The sequence below is a fragment of the Sturnira hondurensis genome, unplaced genomic scaffold (genome assembly GCF_014824575.4).
Source record: "Sturnira hondurensis isolate 20B ecotype Veracruz unplaced genomic scaffold, ASM1482457v3 Scaffold0022910, whole genome shotgun sequence".
Classification (NCBI taxonomy): Eukaryota; Metazoa; Chordata; class Mammalia; order Chiroptera; family Phyllostomidae; genus Sturnira; species Sturnira hondurensis.
This window is the reverse complement of record NW_028095541.1, coordinates 14,398,080-14,415,294: the sequence shown is the minus strand read 5'-3', so window position 1 is coordinate 14,415,294 and position 17,215 is coordinate 14,398,080. Positions and strand designations below refer to the sequence as shown.

At 37.9% G+C, this 17,215-nt stretch overlaps 1 protein-coding gene across 1 annotated transcript in view; it reads left to right on the top strand.

Annotated features, from left to right (window-relative positions):
- The window catches only part of MYO3A (myosin IIIA), a 198,074-nt gene that overhangs the window by 132,624 nt on the left and 48,235 nt on the right, over window positions 1-17,215 (top strand). The window contains exons 21-24 of the mRNA XM_037037128.1: window positions 1,454-1,583; window positions 8,252-8,331; window positions 11,381-11,458; window positions 13,499-13,704. Coding sequence (XP_036893023.1) covers window positions 1,454-1,583; window positions 8,252-8,331; window positions 11,381-11,458; window positions 13,499-13,704 — 494 coding nt within the window. The remainder of the gene's footprint in view (window positions 1-1,453; window positions 1,584-8,251; window positions 8,332-11,380; window positions 11,459-13,498; window positions 13,705-17,215) is intronic.

The window sequence follows — 17,215 nt, the reverse complement described above, 5'->3', positions numbered from 1 at the left end:
TTTTCTGTTAAGGATAGCTGGGAACCTCTATTATAAAGTGCATTTTTTCAGACATTATGCACTTCTCTTTTTACCACAGCCTTTGTCTCTCCTCCCTCCCGACAGGAAAGGGTACCAGGCTGCAGGTATGGTCAGGGGGCTGAGCTAACCCAGGTAGATGAAATTGGCTAATGGGCTGGTGCACAGTTAGAAGAAGAAATGCTTATGCATCAACAGATACACATTCCTGCACCAGAGCAAACCTCAGCACATGAGGACATTTTCCTTCCCTTCTGCAGAGGATAACAGGTCATTCCCTCACAAGGATGCTATAAATATGGGAGGACTAAGAAGATATTAAAATCAGGAAAGAATGAAATGAATTAAAAATGCATAAACAAAATAAAATAATGCAGAACACTGAACACTCTAGTTTACTAGAACTATAATATTCCCCAGACTTGTCACCAGAAAAAAATAGCAATATTATATGTATTGGCTCTCTGATGACTTTAAGCATCTGATTTTTTAAAGCCTCCTTTAAAACAGCCATTAACAACTGCCTATGATCATTTTGTCTATTTTTTAATAACTGTATAAGTCTGCTAGGGCTGCCATAACAACAAAAATACCACAGGCAGGTGGGGCTTAAACAACAGAAATTTATTTTTTCACAGTTCTGGAGATTACAAATCCAAAATGAAGCTGCCGGCAGGGTTGGTGTCTGGTAAGGCCTGTCTTCCAGGCTCGAAGACAACTGCCAGTTTGCTCTGTCCCCACATCTCCTTTTCTCTGTGCCCGTGAGTGAGGGTAGAGAGAGACAGATCTCTGATGTATCTTCCTCGTCTTATAGGGACCCCAGTCCTGTGGGATTAAGATCGCATCCCTATGACGTCATTTCACATTTGTTACCTGCTTAAAGACTCTCTCTCTAAACAGTCACATGAGAGGTTCGGGATTCAACAGAATAATTTTAGAGGGATACAATTCAGTACATAACAACATCCATCTTACAGAAATCTTTGGGTTACACTGATCTTTAGAAAGTCTTTAAATTATTTCGTAGTGCCAGAAACGTGAGCTCCCACAGTGGACTTAGACCACACTACTACGGAGACACAATCAATAGCCGCCAGTTCACTGCAGTGAACTGATTATCACGGAGATGAGACTGCCTGGGTGGCCCCGGTGCTCTTCCCTCACGCCACCCCCAACCCGCAGGAAACGCACCAATGGGAGGAATCAGACTTCTCTTTTCATTTCAATCCAAATAAAATCAGTGAGACGAATCTTTCTCTGACAAGATTTGCTGTAAACCTGGAGAGCTTCGCTTTTCCAACCAGGTTGTAAGGGACCACCTTTATACATTTTTGTATACCAGTCACCCGGCATGGGTAAACTCTCAGTAAATATCTATGGATGATGATGTGACAGTGACACTGATTGTGACAATGATGACATACTTTATCAACAGGTCCTCTATAATGCAAGTGGGTTCTTAGCTAAAAATAGAGACACTCTTCCAACTGATATTGTGCTACTTTTGAGGTCATCAGAAAACAGTGTAATCCGGCAACTAGTCAACCACCCTCTGACAAAAACAGGTAAGCTAAGATGGTTTCCTTTAAATGAAAAGGTTTTTCAGGCCTGATCAAATAGTTTCTGGTTGTGATTTTCATGAGTATAATCCTCAATTTTTTTGTTGGTTTGTTTTCAGCTCATTAAACATGCAGTTATTAATGTCCTCTGCCTAGATCACCTGAAGAAAATAATAAAACATAAAGAAGGCAGGTTTTGGTGAAAGAAAGTGAAGCGCTCCCCAGAAAATAGGTGGGGCCCTACCTACTCGCTGGAAGAACAGGCTCCCCTCCAGAGAGTTCAAAATTGCCTGCCGTTGCAGAGCAGGCAGATTTTAGGGAGCCCTGCCTGATTTATTAAAAACTCACATGGTCTTGTTCCACTCAACTGTATATATTCTTGGATTTTCTTTTAAGTAGAAGAAAATGTACTTTGGGCTTGTTTTTCTTTATTGGAGTTTAAAATTGTTCTCTGTATTTTTTATAGTTTTGTTGAGGTATTGCTGACATAAATAACACATATTTAGGCAGTAAAATGTGATGAGTTTTGACATACATAAACACCTGTAAAACATCACCACAATCAGTAATGAACCTATTCATCACCCCCAAATGATGTTTCTTCATGACCCTTGGTAATCCTTCCCGCTACCCTCCCCACCCCTAACCAACTGTTCTAGCATCTGTTGAAAAGATGTTCATTCCCTCCCTCGGTGGATTTCTTTTGCAGTTGACTCTGTAGTAACAGGTCTATGTTTAGGCCCTCTCCTGTCTGTTACTGATAGTCGTCTCTTTCTGCTAGAACCAGATGTCTTGATTATAGTAACTTTATAAAAAATCTTGAAATCTTGTTCTTTTTCAGAGTTGTTTAGGCAATTATAATGCCTTTGCTTTTCCACATAACTTTTAGGGTGTGTTTGTCAGCTCCTACCAAAAATCCCATTGAGACTTTGATTGGAATAAACTGAAGCTATTAGATTCATTTTAGAAGAAATGACATCATCACAATATTGAGTCTCCCAATCAGGAAGCACGATGGAGCTCTTCATTTAAGTCTTCCTTAATTTCTGTCTGCGATACTTTATAGTTTTCAGTGTACAAGTCTTGCACATCTTTTGTCAAATTATCTGCTAGTGTGTCACATCTTAAGCTATATATGGTAACTTTAATGCAAGTTCTGAGTGTTTAAATTAATTTTTGTGTAATAATTTTACTCTGCAATGTTGTTCAATTTATTTCAGTAGGGTTTGTTTGTTTATTTATTTATTTATTGGTAATATTTGTAGGATGTTCTACGTAGATAGTCACATCGTGTATAAATAAAAAGGTTTCTCTGTTTTTCCTTCTCTTTGCTTTTTATTTCTTCTTCTTTCCTGGTTGTACTGACTAGAATCACCAATGCAATATTGAATAAAAGTGGCAAGAAAGGACATCTCACTTTATTCCTGATCTTTGGGCAAAAACATTCAGTTTTTCCCCATTGAGTATGATGTTCTTTACCAGGAAGAATAAGTTAGTTTCTAGTCCTAGTTTGCTTAATTTTTATCAGACATGCATGTTTGAACTTTGTCAAATCCTTTTTCTGCATCTGATGTATTTTATTTGTTTACTTTTTAATCTGTAAATATGGTCAGTTACATTGATTGCTTTTCAATGCCAACTTTGTGTTCCTCGGAAAAGCTAGACATGGTCGTGATGCATTGGGTGTTTAATGTATTACCTGGTTCAATTTGATAACATTTTGTTAAGAATTTTTGTATGTATATTCATGGATATTGGACTGTAGTTTTCTTTTCTTCTAATTATTTTTTCTGATTTTGAAATCAGAATAATACTGGCCTCAAAAAGTGTATAGGGATGTATTGCCTCCTCTTCATTTTTCAGGAAAAGTAAAATTAGTATTGTTATCTTTCTAAGTCGCTTTGTAGGATTCACCTGTGAAGCCATCTGGGCCTGAAAGGCTTTTTGTGAAGCTTCTAATGACAAAATCAATTTCTTTGATAAATATGAGGCTATTTAAGTTATCTAATTTTTAATAAGCTTTAGTAGGTTGCATCTTTTAGGAAATTTGTCTATTTCATCTGTATAGTCAAATTTATTGATATAAATTTGATTATATTGTTTCTTTTTTATATTAGTATCTGTAGATCTTAAAGTTATATCAGCTCTCTCATTCCTGATATTGATAATTTCTGCCCTTTGTAATTTGATTCTTTTTTTAAATTTTTTAATTTTTTATTTAACTCTTGTTCAAGTACAGTTTTCTTTCTTGTATTCCCAGCCCTGCCCCATCCCAGTGCTCCCCACCTCCCTCCCATCTCTGCCCCCCACCTTAGTTATTGTCCATGTGTCCTTTATACTTGTTCATGTGAGTCCTTCCCCTTTTCCCCTTGATTCTTGATAGATTGTCTAGAGACATCAATTTTAGTGATATTCTCAAAGAACCAGCTTATGGTTTCGTTGATATTCTCTATTGATTTTGCTTTCTATTTATAGTTTCTTTTCACTTTTATTTTTATTGCTCTCTCTCTTCTATCTAATTTGGGTATTTTGTTCTTTTCCCCTAATTTCTAAGGTGAAAGCTGAAATCACTGAGGTCAGTGATTTAAGAAAATGTTTCTTCTTTTCTAACATAGATATAGGCACTGATATGTTATTTACAAGTCTTATATTTAATTTCTAAATGTATTGGGACTTTCCAGACATCTTTTTGTTATGATCAAAATTTATTCAATAATGATCAGAAAGCATACTTTGTATGATTTAACCCATTTAATTTTACTGAAACATTTCTGTGACTCAGGATATGTTCTACCTTGTTATATGTTTCATTTGCACTTGAAAATAATGTATATTCTGCTGTTGTTAAGTGGAGTGCTCTATAAATGTCAGTTAGGTTACTTGTTTAATAATATTAGTCAAATCTTCTATATTCTTACTGGTTTTCTCCTGGCTCGATCAATTACTGAGAGAGGGGTTTTGAAATATCTGACTACAGTGGTCAACTTATTGATTTTTCCTGTTATTGCAATCATTTTTGCTTCATGTATTTTTAAGGTCTACTAGTGGGTGCATAAATATTTAGGATTGTTTTATCGTCTTGATGAATAGCCCCCTTTATCATTATTAAGTGACCCTTTACCTCTGGTAATATTTTTTCTGAAATCTACTTTGCCTGATAATGATATGGAGACTCGGCTTTCTTGTGATTCATGGTTGAAGGGCATTTTTTATACATTTAATTTCAGTTCATTTTTGTGTTTATATTTAGAGTGGTTTTTCTGTAGATAACATATAGTTGGACCTTGCTTTTTTAAATCCAGTCTGAAAATCTCAGCCTTTCAATGGTGGTGATCAAAACATTTACATTTAATGTGGTACTTTGGGTTGACTCTACCGCCTTGCCATTGGTTTTATATTCATTACACCTGTTCTTCACCCCAGGCTTTACCCTGTCTGCATTTCAGCTTAAAACCTCTTCAGGAAGAGAAACCTGGGGGAATCACAGGGCTCATTTCATTTATTTCCCCTCTGTCAGGGATCACTGTACGGCTTTATTCACAATGAGTAAAAACGGCTGCTCCTAGAAAAATATTGTATGATTCACCCAAATGAGATAGTCAAACTCTTAGAGACATAAAGCAGAATTATGGTTATCTGGCATTACAGGATGAGAGATTGGGAAGTTGGTATTTAACATGTGCAGAGTTTCAGTTTTAAGACATGAAAAGAGCTATGGACCCTGGCTGGCATGGCTCAGTGAATTGAACGCAGGCTGTGAACCAAAGGGCCACAAGTTCAATTCCCAGTCAGGGCACTTGCCTGAGTTGCAGGCCAAGTCCCCAGTGGAGGCCACATGAGAGGCAACCACACATTGATGTTTCTCTCTCTCTCTTTCTTTCTCCCTTCCATCTCTAAAAATAAATAAATGAAAATCTTTTTTAAAAAAAAGACGGAGCTCTGGCTGGTATAGCTCAGTGGATTGAGCACGGGCCTGCGAACCACATGATCACGATTCAATTCCCAATCAGGGCACATGCCTGGTTGCAGGACAGTTCCCAGTAGGGGGTACACGAGAGACAACGATACATTGATATTTCTCTCTCTTTCTCCTTCCCTTCCCCTCTAAAGATAAATAAATAAAATCTTTTTTAAAAAAAGAAAGAAAAGAGCTATGGAGATGGGTGGTAGTGATGGTTGCACACCATTATGAATGTATGTAATACCACTGAACTATACACTTTAAAATGGTTAGATGCCTGCCCTGGCCGGGTGGCTCAGTCAGTTGGAGTGTTGGCCCCGTACACCAAAAGGTTGCAAGTTCAAACCTCTGTAGGACACATAGCTAGGTTGCAGATTCCTATGGGAGGCAACCAATTGATGTTTCTCTCTCACATGTTTCTCTTTCTCCCTTCCCCTCTACTTTGGATCAGTAAACATATCTTCAGGTGAGGATTTAAAAAATAGAAAAGAAAAAAAACTGTTCCGTGTATCTTGCTTTTTTTTTAACTTGTTTCAGTTAATCTAGTTTATCTTTTTGCTTCTAAAAACAGAAGCAACAGTTTTCAGTTTTGAGTTTCACAATTATTATCTCCTTCTGTATCTACCTACAGCATGTATACATCTAACTTCATGTTTTTCACCCTTATAAAATATGCAGCCAAGTTCTTAATACTGCACTATGCCTCCTGACTATCATCAGAACAGTTCTCTAGCTGAAGAGAACTTCATAGTCAAAAGGTGTATCAGGAACTCAAAACTTCAAACCTATCAAAAGCATGTGGACTTTATATTCACTTAGCTGTGCAAACATATAATAATAACAACAAAAATAAAAGAAAAAATTTTGATTGCATTGTGCCATGTACTATACCAAGTACTTTCATTTACTCCTAATAACACTCTGTGGAAGAACTGCTTTTACAGATGAGACATTGAGGCTCAGAAATGTTGAGCAGCTTTTCTGTTGTCACCTCACAGAAGTGGGCTTGACGATCCAGATTCTTCAATTCTACCTTTAAGCTGTCTCTGAGATTCTAAAATAGTACATGGCCTTTTGCATTCATGACTTCAAATATGAAAGAGTTCAACCATTATTAGGGGAAAATGCAACACAATTCCTTGCAGCTCACATCTCCAGTTTGGTTTATCATAGGTTTGTTCATCAGGTCAACTATAAAGCAAACTGGATATATTTTCTAAAAAAAGGTTTATGCTAATTTTAGTTCCTATCAAAATGCATAGATGAATTCTTAAAAGACTTTTACATTTTGTTAAATGATTTGATGACTAGTATATACATTTTGTTAACATGAAATTATTAATCCTTTACTAAATTTCCTCTGGTTTCTTAGTTTTCAGATAAACTTAAAATCTTAGGTTTCACTTAGGTAATACTAAGTATCTATTGAGTAGTCTGACCTAATCAATGTGCTACCAGCAATTTGTATATTCATTATGCTTCTAAGAAATCTTCATGTCTACGGTCATTTTTTTCCTAAAATTCCCTGGTAACCCTAATAATAATAATAGAAATCCCTGAAGTTTTTGTCTGGAAATCATCTGTTCCTAACTCTCTCCACCTTGCTGTATTCAGTAAGTTTCACATTTGAAGAATGAACAATGCAGTGTGCAGGCTGAGCCCAGCACGAAAGCTGCTGCACACTCAGCAGGGAAGTGGGTGGAGGGGTGAACAGCGCAGAGAGCTGTGGGCCACAGCCCAGGCACAGTTCCTTCCTTCCCACCATCTCCGAGCCACCTTTTCAACCACAAAGCATGTGAAGGATTTGCCAAAGACATCTAGCTCCTGCTTATCACCTGAAAAAATGAGGGCGAGGAAAAATTTTCTTTCTAAAGTGATACCCAATTCCGGAGATTTTTGAACATTACTATTAAGGTGATAAACTCTTGGATTGTGGGTTGTTGTCCTGTTGTGCTTGGCAAGGTGTGGGAGAGAAGTGAAAGTGAACTAATGTTTCCAGGTGCTTCCCATGTGACAGACACACTGTCACACTGCATCAAAATTCTGTGAGGTAGGCATCATTTCCCCCATTTTATGGATCCACACTACAACCATAGACTTAAGTAAATACCCCATTGGTAACACAATTTAAGTACCACAGCTGGTATTCAAACCCAAGTCTTCCCAGCTTCCAAGTTCATTATTTTTCCCTTCACCATCATATTTTCATGACCTTTGGCTGTAAACATTTATATAGCCCTTGCACCAAGCACAAATTTCTGAATATTAGGTTGAAATTGCCCAGTGCTCTCAGCCACACTTGATTCACTGTAACCACGTCATAGGAATTAATGATCGACATGATTTTTAGGCCAGTTATATGGTTTGTCTTTGTATTAAAGGAAATCTCAGATGCCATTTAACACACACACAAAAGAAACAAATTACTTCCTTTGTCACAATCGCCCTATATCTTATAACAATTAAAAGGAAATCCAAAATTTACCTTTATCTTTTCATTCTCCAAGCTGGATTTTTCCCTGAATTAAAATTTTCTTATAAATCCTTACATAATATTATTTTATCTTTAAGTTTCTTAATAAATAGTAACTAACCTTTTAAGTCTGAATATCTTGGGATCTACAATGCTTATTTTAATATTTAAGTAATTGGGGGAAAACTTCTAGCCGTTGGGATTCTAAAAGATATATTATTTTTATCTAAATTCCAATAGGTAATCTTCCACATTCAAAAACTAAAAATATAATAAACTATCAAATGAGAATTTCAGAAAAATCAGTCAACCTGACAAAGGTAAGAAAATGCATTTTTAAGACTTGCTTACAATGGCAGTATTTGTGTCCTTCTAAAAGTAAAGTCTTTCCCTTCATTTTTCTCTTTGATCTTGTTTGCTGCTTAAACAGATATTTATGGTATGTTTGTATTACTGCTAGAAACTAAAATAATCATGCATTTCTGATATATTCTTAACTCTTCATTTATAGCTAGTTTTAACATTACACTAAAACAAACTAAAAATGTATTAGCCAAGATCAGAGATATCTACATCTATGTATGACCAATCCAAGTTCCAATGAGAATTTGAACAATTGCCTTAAACAATTATCTTAGTACTCCTGGTCAAGGTGGTGGCATAGGTAAATATAGCTCACCTCCTCACACAACCACATCAAAATTGCAGCTAAATTATAGAACAAAGATCACTCAGAACTATCACAAATCAAGTTGAATGGAAGTCTGACAACTACAGAATTAAAGAAACCACACCCTTCCAGACTGGTAGGAGGGACAGAGATGTGGAATGGGCTGGTCCCACATCCATGTGTAGCAGGTAAAAATTTGGAAAGGATATCTCAGGGGTGAGGAGTCCCAGCCTCATATTAGGCCCCCAGCCTAGGGTTCCAGTGCCAGGAAGATAAGTCCCCATAACTCTGGCTGCAAAAACCAGTGGGGATGGAGTCAGTGGAAGAAATTTCCCCGAGTCCCAAGCACTTAAATAACCCACATGCAGACTTACTCAGACTCAGTCCCTTTGAACTCCAGCATTGGGGTAGCAGCTTAAAAGGGACTAGTGGCATACGGGGAGGAACTGAAGTCTCTGGCACAAAGATGAGAGCAGGGGGATGGGAGAGCAATGGGAAGACAGCTTTCTCCCAGATGGAAAGGTGGACAGAGGCCATTGTCCCTTTTCTGAATCACCCCCCACCTCCACCCCACAGGATCAGAGAACTGGCAGGTGGAAGCCATATCTGAGACTTCTTTAACCTGACTAACACTGTTTTCTGTGCCCTGGAGATACCCTGAGACTCTGTCTCACACAGTTATGAGCCCACCCAAGCTGTTAACAGTAACTTTTCCATATGAACGCCTGGTCTAGGCTCATGCTTCACAACTTCCTAAATCCTCTTAAACATGCAACAGCCAGCTTCAGTGAGCCCCCAGCACCTTTCCTCCTGCTAAGTGGCCCTAGGCTCAGCACTAGCAGCAGCCAGTTTAGATTCACAGAATGGCTTTGGCTGGGAATTTCCAAGCCCAGCAAATGTAACAGTCATCTCAGATTGCTTTATAGTTCATGTATGCTGTCCCTGGACAGAACACAGGTGGATACTGATCTTGGCCTGCACTACCCAGGAGACCTCAGAGCTTGCTCACCCAGTAGACAGCTACAGACAACACTGAAGCACCACAACCCTGCATCCACACAGCTGACCCTCCACAGAGGACAGAGTGATGGTCAGTGGTCACAGTCAGTCCTTGAAGCTGGCTGGCCTGGCAAAATCCCTCTTTGACCTGCCAACAGCAATCAAGGCTCAACTATAGAGGAGAGTGTACTCAGCTCATATGGAGGGTGCAGCTCGAGTAACCAGCTTGGGTGATAGGGGCGGGTGTGTCAGTAGATCCTCCAGGACAACTACTATATTAGGCCACACTACCAGCACAGAGTGTCATAGCAGCTCTGCCTAATACATAGAAACAAACACAGGGAGGCTGCCAAAATGAGGAGACAAAGAGACATAGCCCAAATGAAAGAACAGGTAAGAACTCTAGAAAAGGAGCTCAACAAAATGAAGATAAGCAATGTCTGATGCAGAGTTCCAAAACACTAGTTATAAGGATGCTCAAGGAACTTATACTGACTATGAACTTAGTCATAGCAGTATAAAAAAAATCCGGTCAGAAATGAAGGGTGCACTAATTGAAATAAAGAACAATCTACAGGGGAAAATCTAAAATATGAGGATAGTGTAAGCAGCCTCTGGGACAATATCAAGCAGTCCAGCATTCACATTATAGGGGTTCCAGAAGAGAAAGAGCAAGAAATTGGAAATATATGTGAAAAGAATACTGAAAGAAAACTTCCCTAATTTGGTGAAGGAAATAGACATACAAGTCCACAAAGCACAGAGATTCCCAAACAAGTTGGGTACAAAGAGGCCCACTCCAAGACACATCCTAATTAAAATGCCAAAAGTTAAGGATAAAGAGAAAATCTTAAAAGCAGCAAGAGAAAAGTAGTTAATTACTTATGGATAGTTTTCATAACTGTCAGCTGATTTCTCAAAACATACTTTGCAGGCAAGAAGGAATTGGCAAGAAGTACTCAAAGTCATGAAAAACAGGGACCTGCAGCCAAGTGAGCTCTACCCAGCAAAGCTATCATTCAGAATCAAAGGACAGATAAAGAGCTCTTCCCCGCAAAAAAACACAAAACACTACAAAAAAAAAAACCAAACCTAAAAGAGTTCATCATCATTAAATAAATTATTATATGAAATATTAAAGGGGCTTATTTAAGAAAAAGAATATCAAAACCATGAACAAGAAAATGGCAATAAATACCTGTCAACAATTGAATCAAAAAAAAAAAACTAAGCAAACAAGAACAGAAATAGAGTCATGGATGGATACAAAGAGCGTTTGATGATTGCCATCTGGGAGAGGGTTAAGGGGAATGGATAAAAAGGTGGGGGACTTAAGAAGTACAAGTGGGTAGTTACAGAATACCCACAGGGATGTAAAGTACAGTATAGGAAATGGAGCAGCCAAAGAACTTATAGGCATGACCCATGGACATGAACAATGGTGTGGGGATTGCCTGAGGGATTAGGGGGTACTCTTTGAAGGGGGGCAAAGGGAATCAAATTGGAACAACTGTAATAGCATAATCACTAAAATATAATCAAAAAGGAAAAAGTACCTTAAAAAAATTATTAGTGACATTTTTGTTGCCTTATGTAGAGTGCATAGACTATGATAACCTAAAGGAAAATTCCATGTGCTCCCTGTGGATCATAAAGCATAATCAGTACTGAGGCATCACTGTCTCCCTTGGTCGTCTTAGGGTGAAACTGGGGAAACCACACGTCATGCCAGAGAGACCACCAACATGAAGACACAAACAGTTGCATCATATTTTAGGGTAAGATATTAAATTATGATGTGCTGTGCTCAACGATGTTATCTATTCTAAATGAGAGTGACAGATCGAAAGCTAGTAATATAGTGTGCTATCAACAAAAAAGAATTTTTACTGTATTTTAATAACCATGTGTTAGGTGTAGGGTGCATTATAGTATACACTCAAAAATCTGTAAAGTTGCTGTATACTAGGTCCATCTTAATGGAGAGTCTACACCTTAAGATCTGTCCATAGAACCGAATGCATTGCCACCAGAATAAAACTTAAAAAGGACGTTTAATTTGATGCTATGGGAACTATTAATGTTCCTTTCCACTCCTGAATAATTTTAGGATGGACAGACAGGACAAGATTGAGTGTTCATTCCTGTTCCATGTCTTGCTGCACACAGATAAGGTGAAAACCTCAAAAGAATGAACACAGAGTAACCGCAGCCGGGTCCCTAAGGAAAACCAATGTCTAAATCACAGGAAGCTCTTGCCCAGCTTACCAACAGACGTGTCTATCACCTTTGTATCTACACTGTCTGGCAGATGTTTGCAAGACTAGAGGAATGATGACTCACTGATAAATGTAATGAGAAAGGGCTCCAAAATAACAAACCCAGCCGTGGGACAAAGATCACATCGAGTCTCAGGGCTGAGAGGAAGCCATGCAAGTCCAATGCTGTGTCAGTTACCCAGTGCCAGCATTTGGTTTGCTCTGGCCTTGTCAACTGTAAGCTTCTGTATTTCCAGCACTGAAAGAGATCCAGCCCTCAACAGCTGTCAATGTCCACACATTCATTCCCTGGCCAACTACCTATAATGCTGGTCTCTAACATACTGGTTTTCTGGGATTCTACTTTTAATTGAACCATGATTATCTTAATATGTTATATATTTACTTAATCAGCTACTAGTGTTTTATACTTAGGAGATTGGCTGCTGCTTTAATAAGGTATTGCTGTATAACAGTTTTCTTAATTGTATGATTTTTAAAAATCTAAAATAAGAAAATTACCAAGCTAGAGAAGATTGGAGAACTTATGTGGATTTGCTTATTTTTGTTACTATGTCCTACGTATTAAACTGCCTTAACTTCTCAGTCCTTATGTTAAAGTAGGAGATGATTCTGACAGGGATTAAAGTGTGTTTACTTTTATTCTTTCTATACAGAAAGAGCTAGATAAGAGAATGAGTAGCATAAGCAGGAAACTAGATTGTGTGCCTAAATATTATAATTTGGCAAGTCTCCCTGAGAGGATATACTCACTTATAAACTATATCAAAAATAATTTAATCTATTAGTTAAAGTTGCCTTTAGAATTTACAGACAATTTTTAAAGATTTTATTTATTTATTCTCAGAGAGTGGGGAAAGGAGACAGAAAGAGAGGGAGAGAAATATCAGTGTGTGGTTGCCTCTCACTTGGCCCCTCCTGGGGACCCAGCCTGCAACCCAGGCATGTGCCCTGACTGGGAATTGAACCAGTAACCCTTTGGTTTGCAGCCCGTGCTTAGTCCACTGAGCTACACCAACCAGGGCACAGGCAAATTTTTAATAGCTAAGTTCCTAGTTACTGTCTCTACATTTTAATGAAGAAATCTGTCTTTTAAAACATACTATATAATCAGCAAAAGAAAAAAGCAAAGTATAACCAGAGACATTGAAATTAAGAACAATCTAACAATAACCAGAGGGGAGAGGGGAGGGGACAGCGGGGGAAGGGTTTTCAGGAACAACTATAAAGGACACATGGACAAAACCAAGGGGGAGGGTGGAAACAAGGAAGGGAGGGAGGGAGGTTTGGCTGGGGCAGGGGGGAGTGGTGGGGGAGAAAAACACAGAGAACTGCAATCGAACAATAAAATAATTTAAAAAATAAAACATTATATATAATTGGCATTAATACAAATTTCCCTCCATTTGCTGTGAATTAGCACATGCCTGTTTAATATTCAGTTTTTAGTTTTTGTTCCTTACAATAAAAAGAAAGACCTATAAGCCCAAAAGCTTTTGTATGCCACGCTGGGGAATTTATTTTTGTTGCATATTACAGTATTCCCTGATGGATTTGTTATCTAAAATGGTGGTGGGCCAACCTCATTTTGTTCGTTGCATCAAACCAAATAATGAACGTCAGGCAAGAAAATACAACAAAGAGAAAGTTCTGCTCCAGCTTCGCTACACAGGAATTCTGGAAACAGCAAGGATTCGAAGGCTAGGATACTCACATCGGATACTTTTTGCTAACTTTATAAAGCGGTATGTGGATTCCTTTCTAAATTTCCATGTGTAATTTATATGAAAATTCTTTAGAAGAGTATAGGAAACAGTAAGAAACAATCGCTTAGGCATTCTTGGGAGGAAGCATTTTGTTCATGCTAAGGATTGTGTGTTGAAAGACAAGGTAGCCAGTCTGGTGACTATGAGTATTTTGCTTGCTTGTCTGTTTTGTTGATTAGGTTCCACTTTTAAGTGAGATCATATGGTATTTGTCCTTCACCGCCCAGCTTATTTCACTCAGCATAATGCTCTCCAGTTCCACCCCTACTGTCGCAAAATGGACCAAACCAAAGAGGGGGTAGGATCAAGGGTGGGGAGAGGGGATAGCTGGGGTGGGAGGCGGATGATGGGGGTACAATGAAGACAACTGTACTTGAACCGTAATTAAATAATAAATAAATAACTAATAAGGTAGCCAGGACCTGGAGCTGCAAGTCTCTCGTGACAGCCGGGAGGCCCTACGCAGCAGCACAGGCAGCAGGACTGAGGGGCCTGGGCCCCCATCCGGGTCTCATCCTGCCTCTGCCACTTGCTGTGTGACCATGGCCTAGACCAGAGATTCCCAGTGAGGGGAGGTTTTGCCCTGGAAGGACATTTGTTGATGTCTGGAGACATTTGGGGTCGTCTCAGCTGGTGAAATGTGGAGATGGCTGCTGGCCTCTCTCGGGCAGAGACTAGGAACCCTGCCTGACATCCAAAAATGTGCAGGACAAGCCCCTGCAACAAATAATTATCCAGCCTAAAATGTAAATGGTTGAGAAACCTCATTTTCCTCATCAATAAACCTGCAATGGCTACCTGATAGAATTGTTAATAAGAATTAAATGAGATATGTCTCTAGAGGTGACTTAGACATAAAGGATGTAACGAGTCCTTTCTGATATTTGAGATTAATATAAAATTAATAAAACTATAGATCAAATATATTTTATTAAATAACATTAGTGGTGATATAGGGATTCAATATCTTATGTATTTAATATTTTAAATGCTTATGTTTGGGGTATGTATTCTATGATTTTTATTAGCCATTAAACTTGAAGTTTCAGTTTCAAAAGTGAAGTCTATTGCATTTTTTAGGTAAAACTTAGCATTTGCGGAATTCTCCATATGTAACATTCCCTAGCTTTTTTCAGAGTTTATCAGTTAGTATTAAGAACAAACCAAGGTTTGTGACTACACAAGGAACTGTGATTCTAATTCCCTCCACCCACCAGAAAAAAACGCAAACAAAGCATGATCTTATCTTGGGTAATTCGTTCTTTTACTTGGGGTAACCAATACCTTTACTAAATGAAATGAGAATTCTCATTCTTTTTACAAATTTTCATAGTTTCAGTAATCCTTGGTAGTTCCTGATTATTTTTTATTTTAAGAAGTAGCAAAGACAAGATAAGTATTCATTTGGAGCACCTTGAAGTAAAGCAAACCCTTTACCACTTTTTTGAATAGAGTCTAAAATTACACAAGTATGGTGACTTCCACACTGACAAATTATTTATTTTAGTTTAAAACAGACTTTAAAACTTCAAGTTTTAGAGTTTCAGAAGTACAGCCACCATCTAACTAATCACTGACTTCACTTCTCCCATAGCAGACACAATTTTATATCCTAAACTAAGAAATAAAAAAATATTGTAATTTCGTATTGGCCAGTAGGCAAAGTTTTCATTCTGAACATGAAAGCAGGTAACCCACAAGCTCTTGATGCAAAAGAGCCTCAAGTTTGAAGTTAAAATTTGACCATGTTACCATGCTTTTCATTTTCTTTTTAGTTTTTTCATCCTTTATTTTTTTATTTAATTCTTATTCAAGTACAGTTTTCTGTTTTATATTCCCAGCCCTGCCCCCCCAGTGCTAGAACAGTAGATCTTTAACTTGCTTAAGAATTAATATAAGTAACATTAATATAATACTAATATAAGTATCCTTATATTTTAGTGTACAAGGCGCCATACTAATCACTATTGGAAACACTGAACTTTACAACTTTAAAGTACAGGCTTGATCTTCAAGAAAAAACAATGCAGTTAAAATGATCAGGGCCATAGACATGAGAAGTTAATAAGCAGTGCAGGGTATTAAATACCAAGACCCAAGGGAATGGTACACTCAGTATAAAAAAACTGGGGAGAGAACAATTATCTCCAGGAGGGCTACTAAGAGAACATCAAGAAAGAAGACTGGGACTGGATAAACGGCATGTTTGGTGGAAGAGACAGGAAGGGGCTTTCTCAGGGTACAGGCGGCTGTGCCTGAACTAGAAGGGTTGGGATTAGACTGGACTGGCAGAGTGGGTGTTACTGAAATGACAGAGGATAAGGTGGGACAGGATGAGAAAACCAATCGGGTTAAAGATGTGGCATTGAATGCCAGACCAATCTAGTTCTTTCAAAATTATCCATGGTTTTACAATATGGACCATAAGGAGAACTAAGCTCATTTTCTTGATGATAATTATAGTGTGAGCTGCTTATTTAGAAGGACAGAGTGAGAATAAATTCTTAAATGTATTTCTAAGTCCTGTACTATTATAGAATAGCAAATTACTACATGATAAATGAGGAGAAGGAAAAACTAAGTAGATAGAGAACATGTGAAAAGCTGTTCTGAATAGAGGAAGTTCCAGAAATAAAAGACCAAGCCTCTTCTCTGTCACTGATTTGAAAGCTATCATCCAAATTGGAAGGCAGAACAATTTGCCAGTGCCCTGCGGAGGCGTAAATAGGACTAAATGAACCTCCTCTGTCCTGCCTTAACCTTCGCCTTAACCTTCCTTGTGCAACACAAAATTCATCCGACCCTTTGTCTGTTCAGTGGTAGACACTTCTATTCTGTCGTGAAGAAACAATCTTATGGAAAGGTATATAACACAAACTTACTTTGCACCTGACACTGAGTTTTTATTATAGTTATTTCAAATAAACCCTCATACTAAGAAACCACTGGAATTAGTTCCTTTTTCCCACCAGGCGTCTATAACACAGTGGTTTGGCTCCCAGAGTTCTAATAGAACCAGAACTTATGATAAGCAGTAGTAAGTGAAGCAGGTAAGTAAACATACTTTGAAGTCAGGAAACCCAGGTCTGAATCCCAGCTCCATCACTTACTTAAATATGTGACCTTGTTCAAAGTTACTTGAATCCTAAAAGCTTCAGGTCTCCAATCTGCAAATAGGAATGAAGGTTATCATATCAACTTTATATGTGGTTAGAAACATTAAATAAAATAATATGAGCAAAGTTTATTGATAGAACCAATTGTCAACAACACATAATAGTGATAATTATTTTTTTATTATTTTTGCTTCAGCCCCAAGATCCCCTAATTACTTACTATCTATAGTGCTGTAGTCCCAAATTCCATTATTTACATCACAAAGCTAACCCGTAAAAAACAAAGCAGAAGTCAGTATGTTGACTTTAAATCAAGTCTTTAAACAGAGGTACAACAAAGCACCAGTCAGAGTGTTTCTCTATAAACACATCTG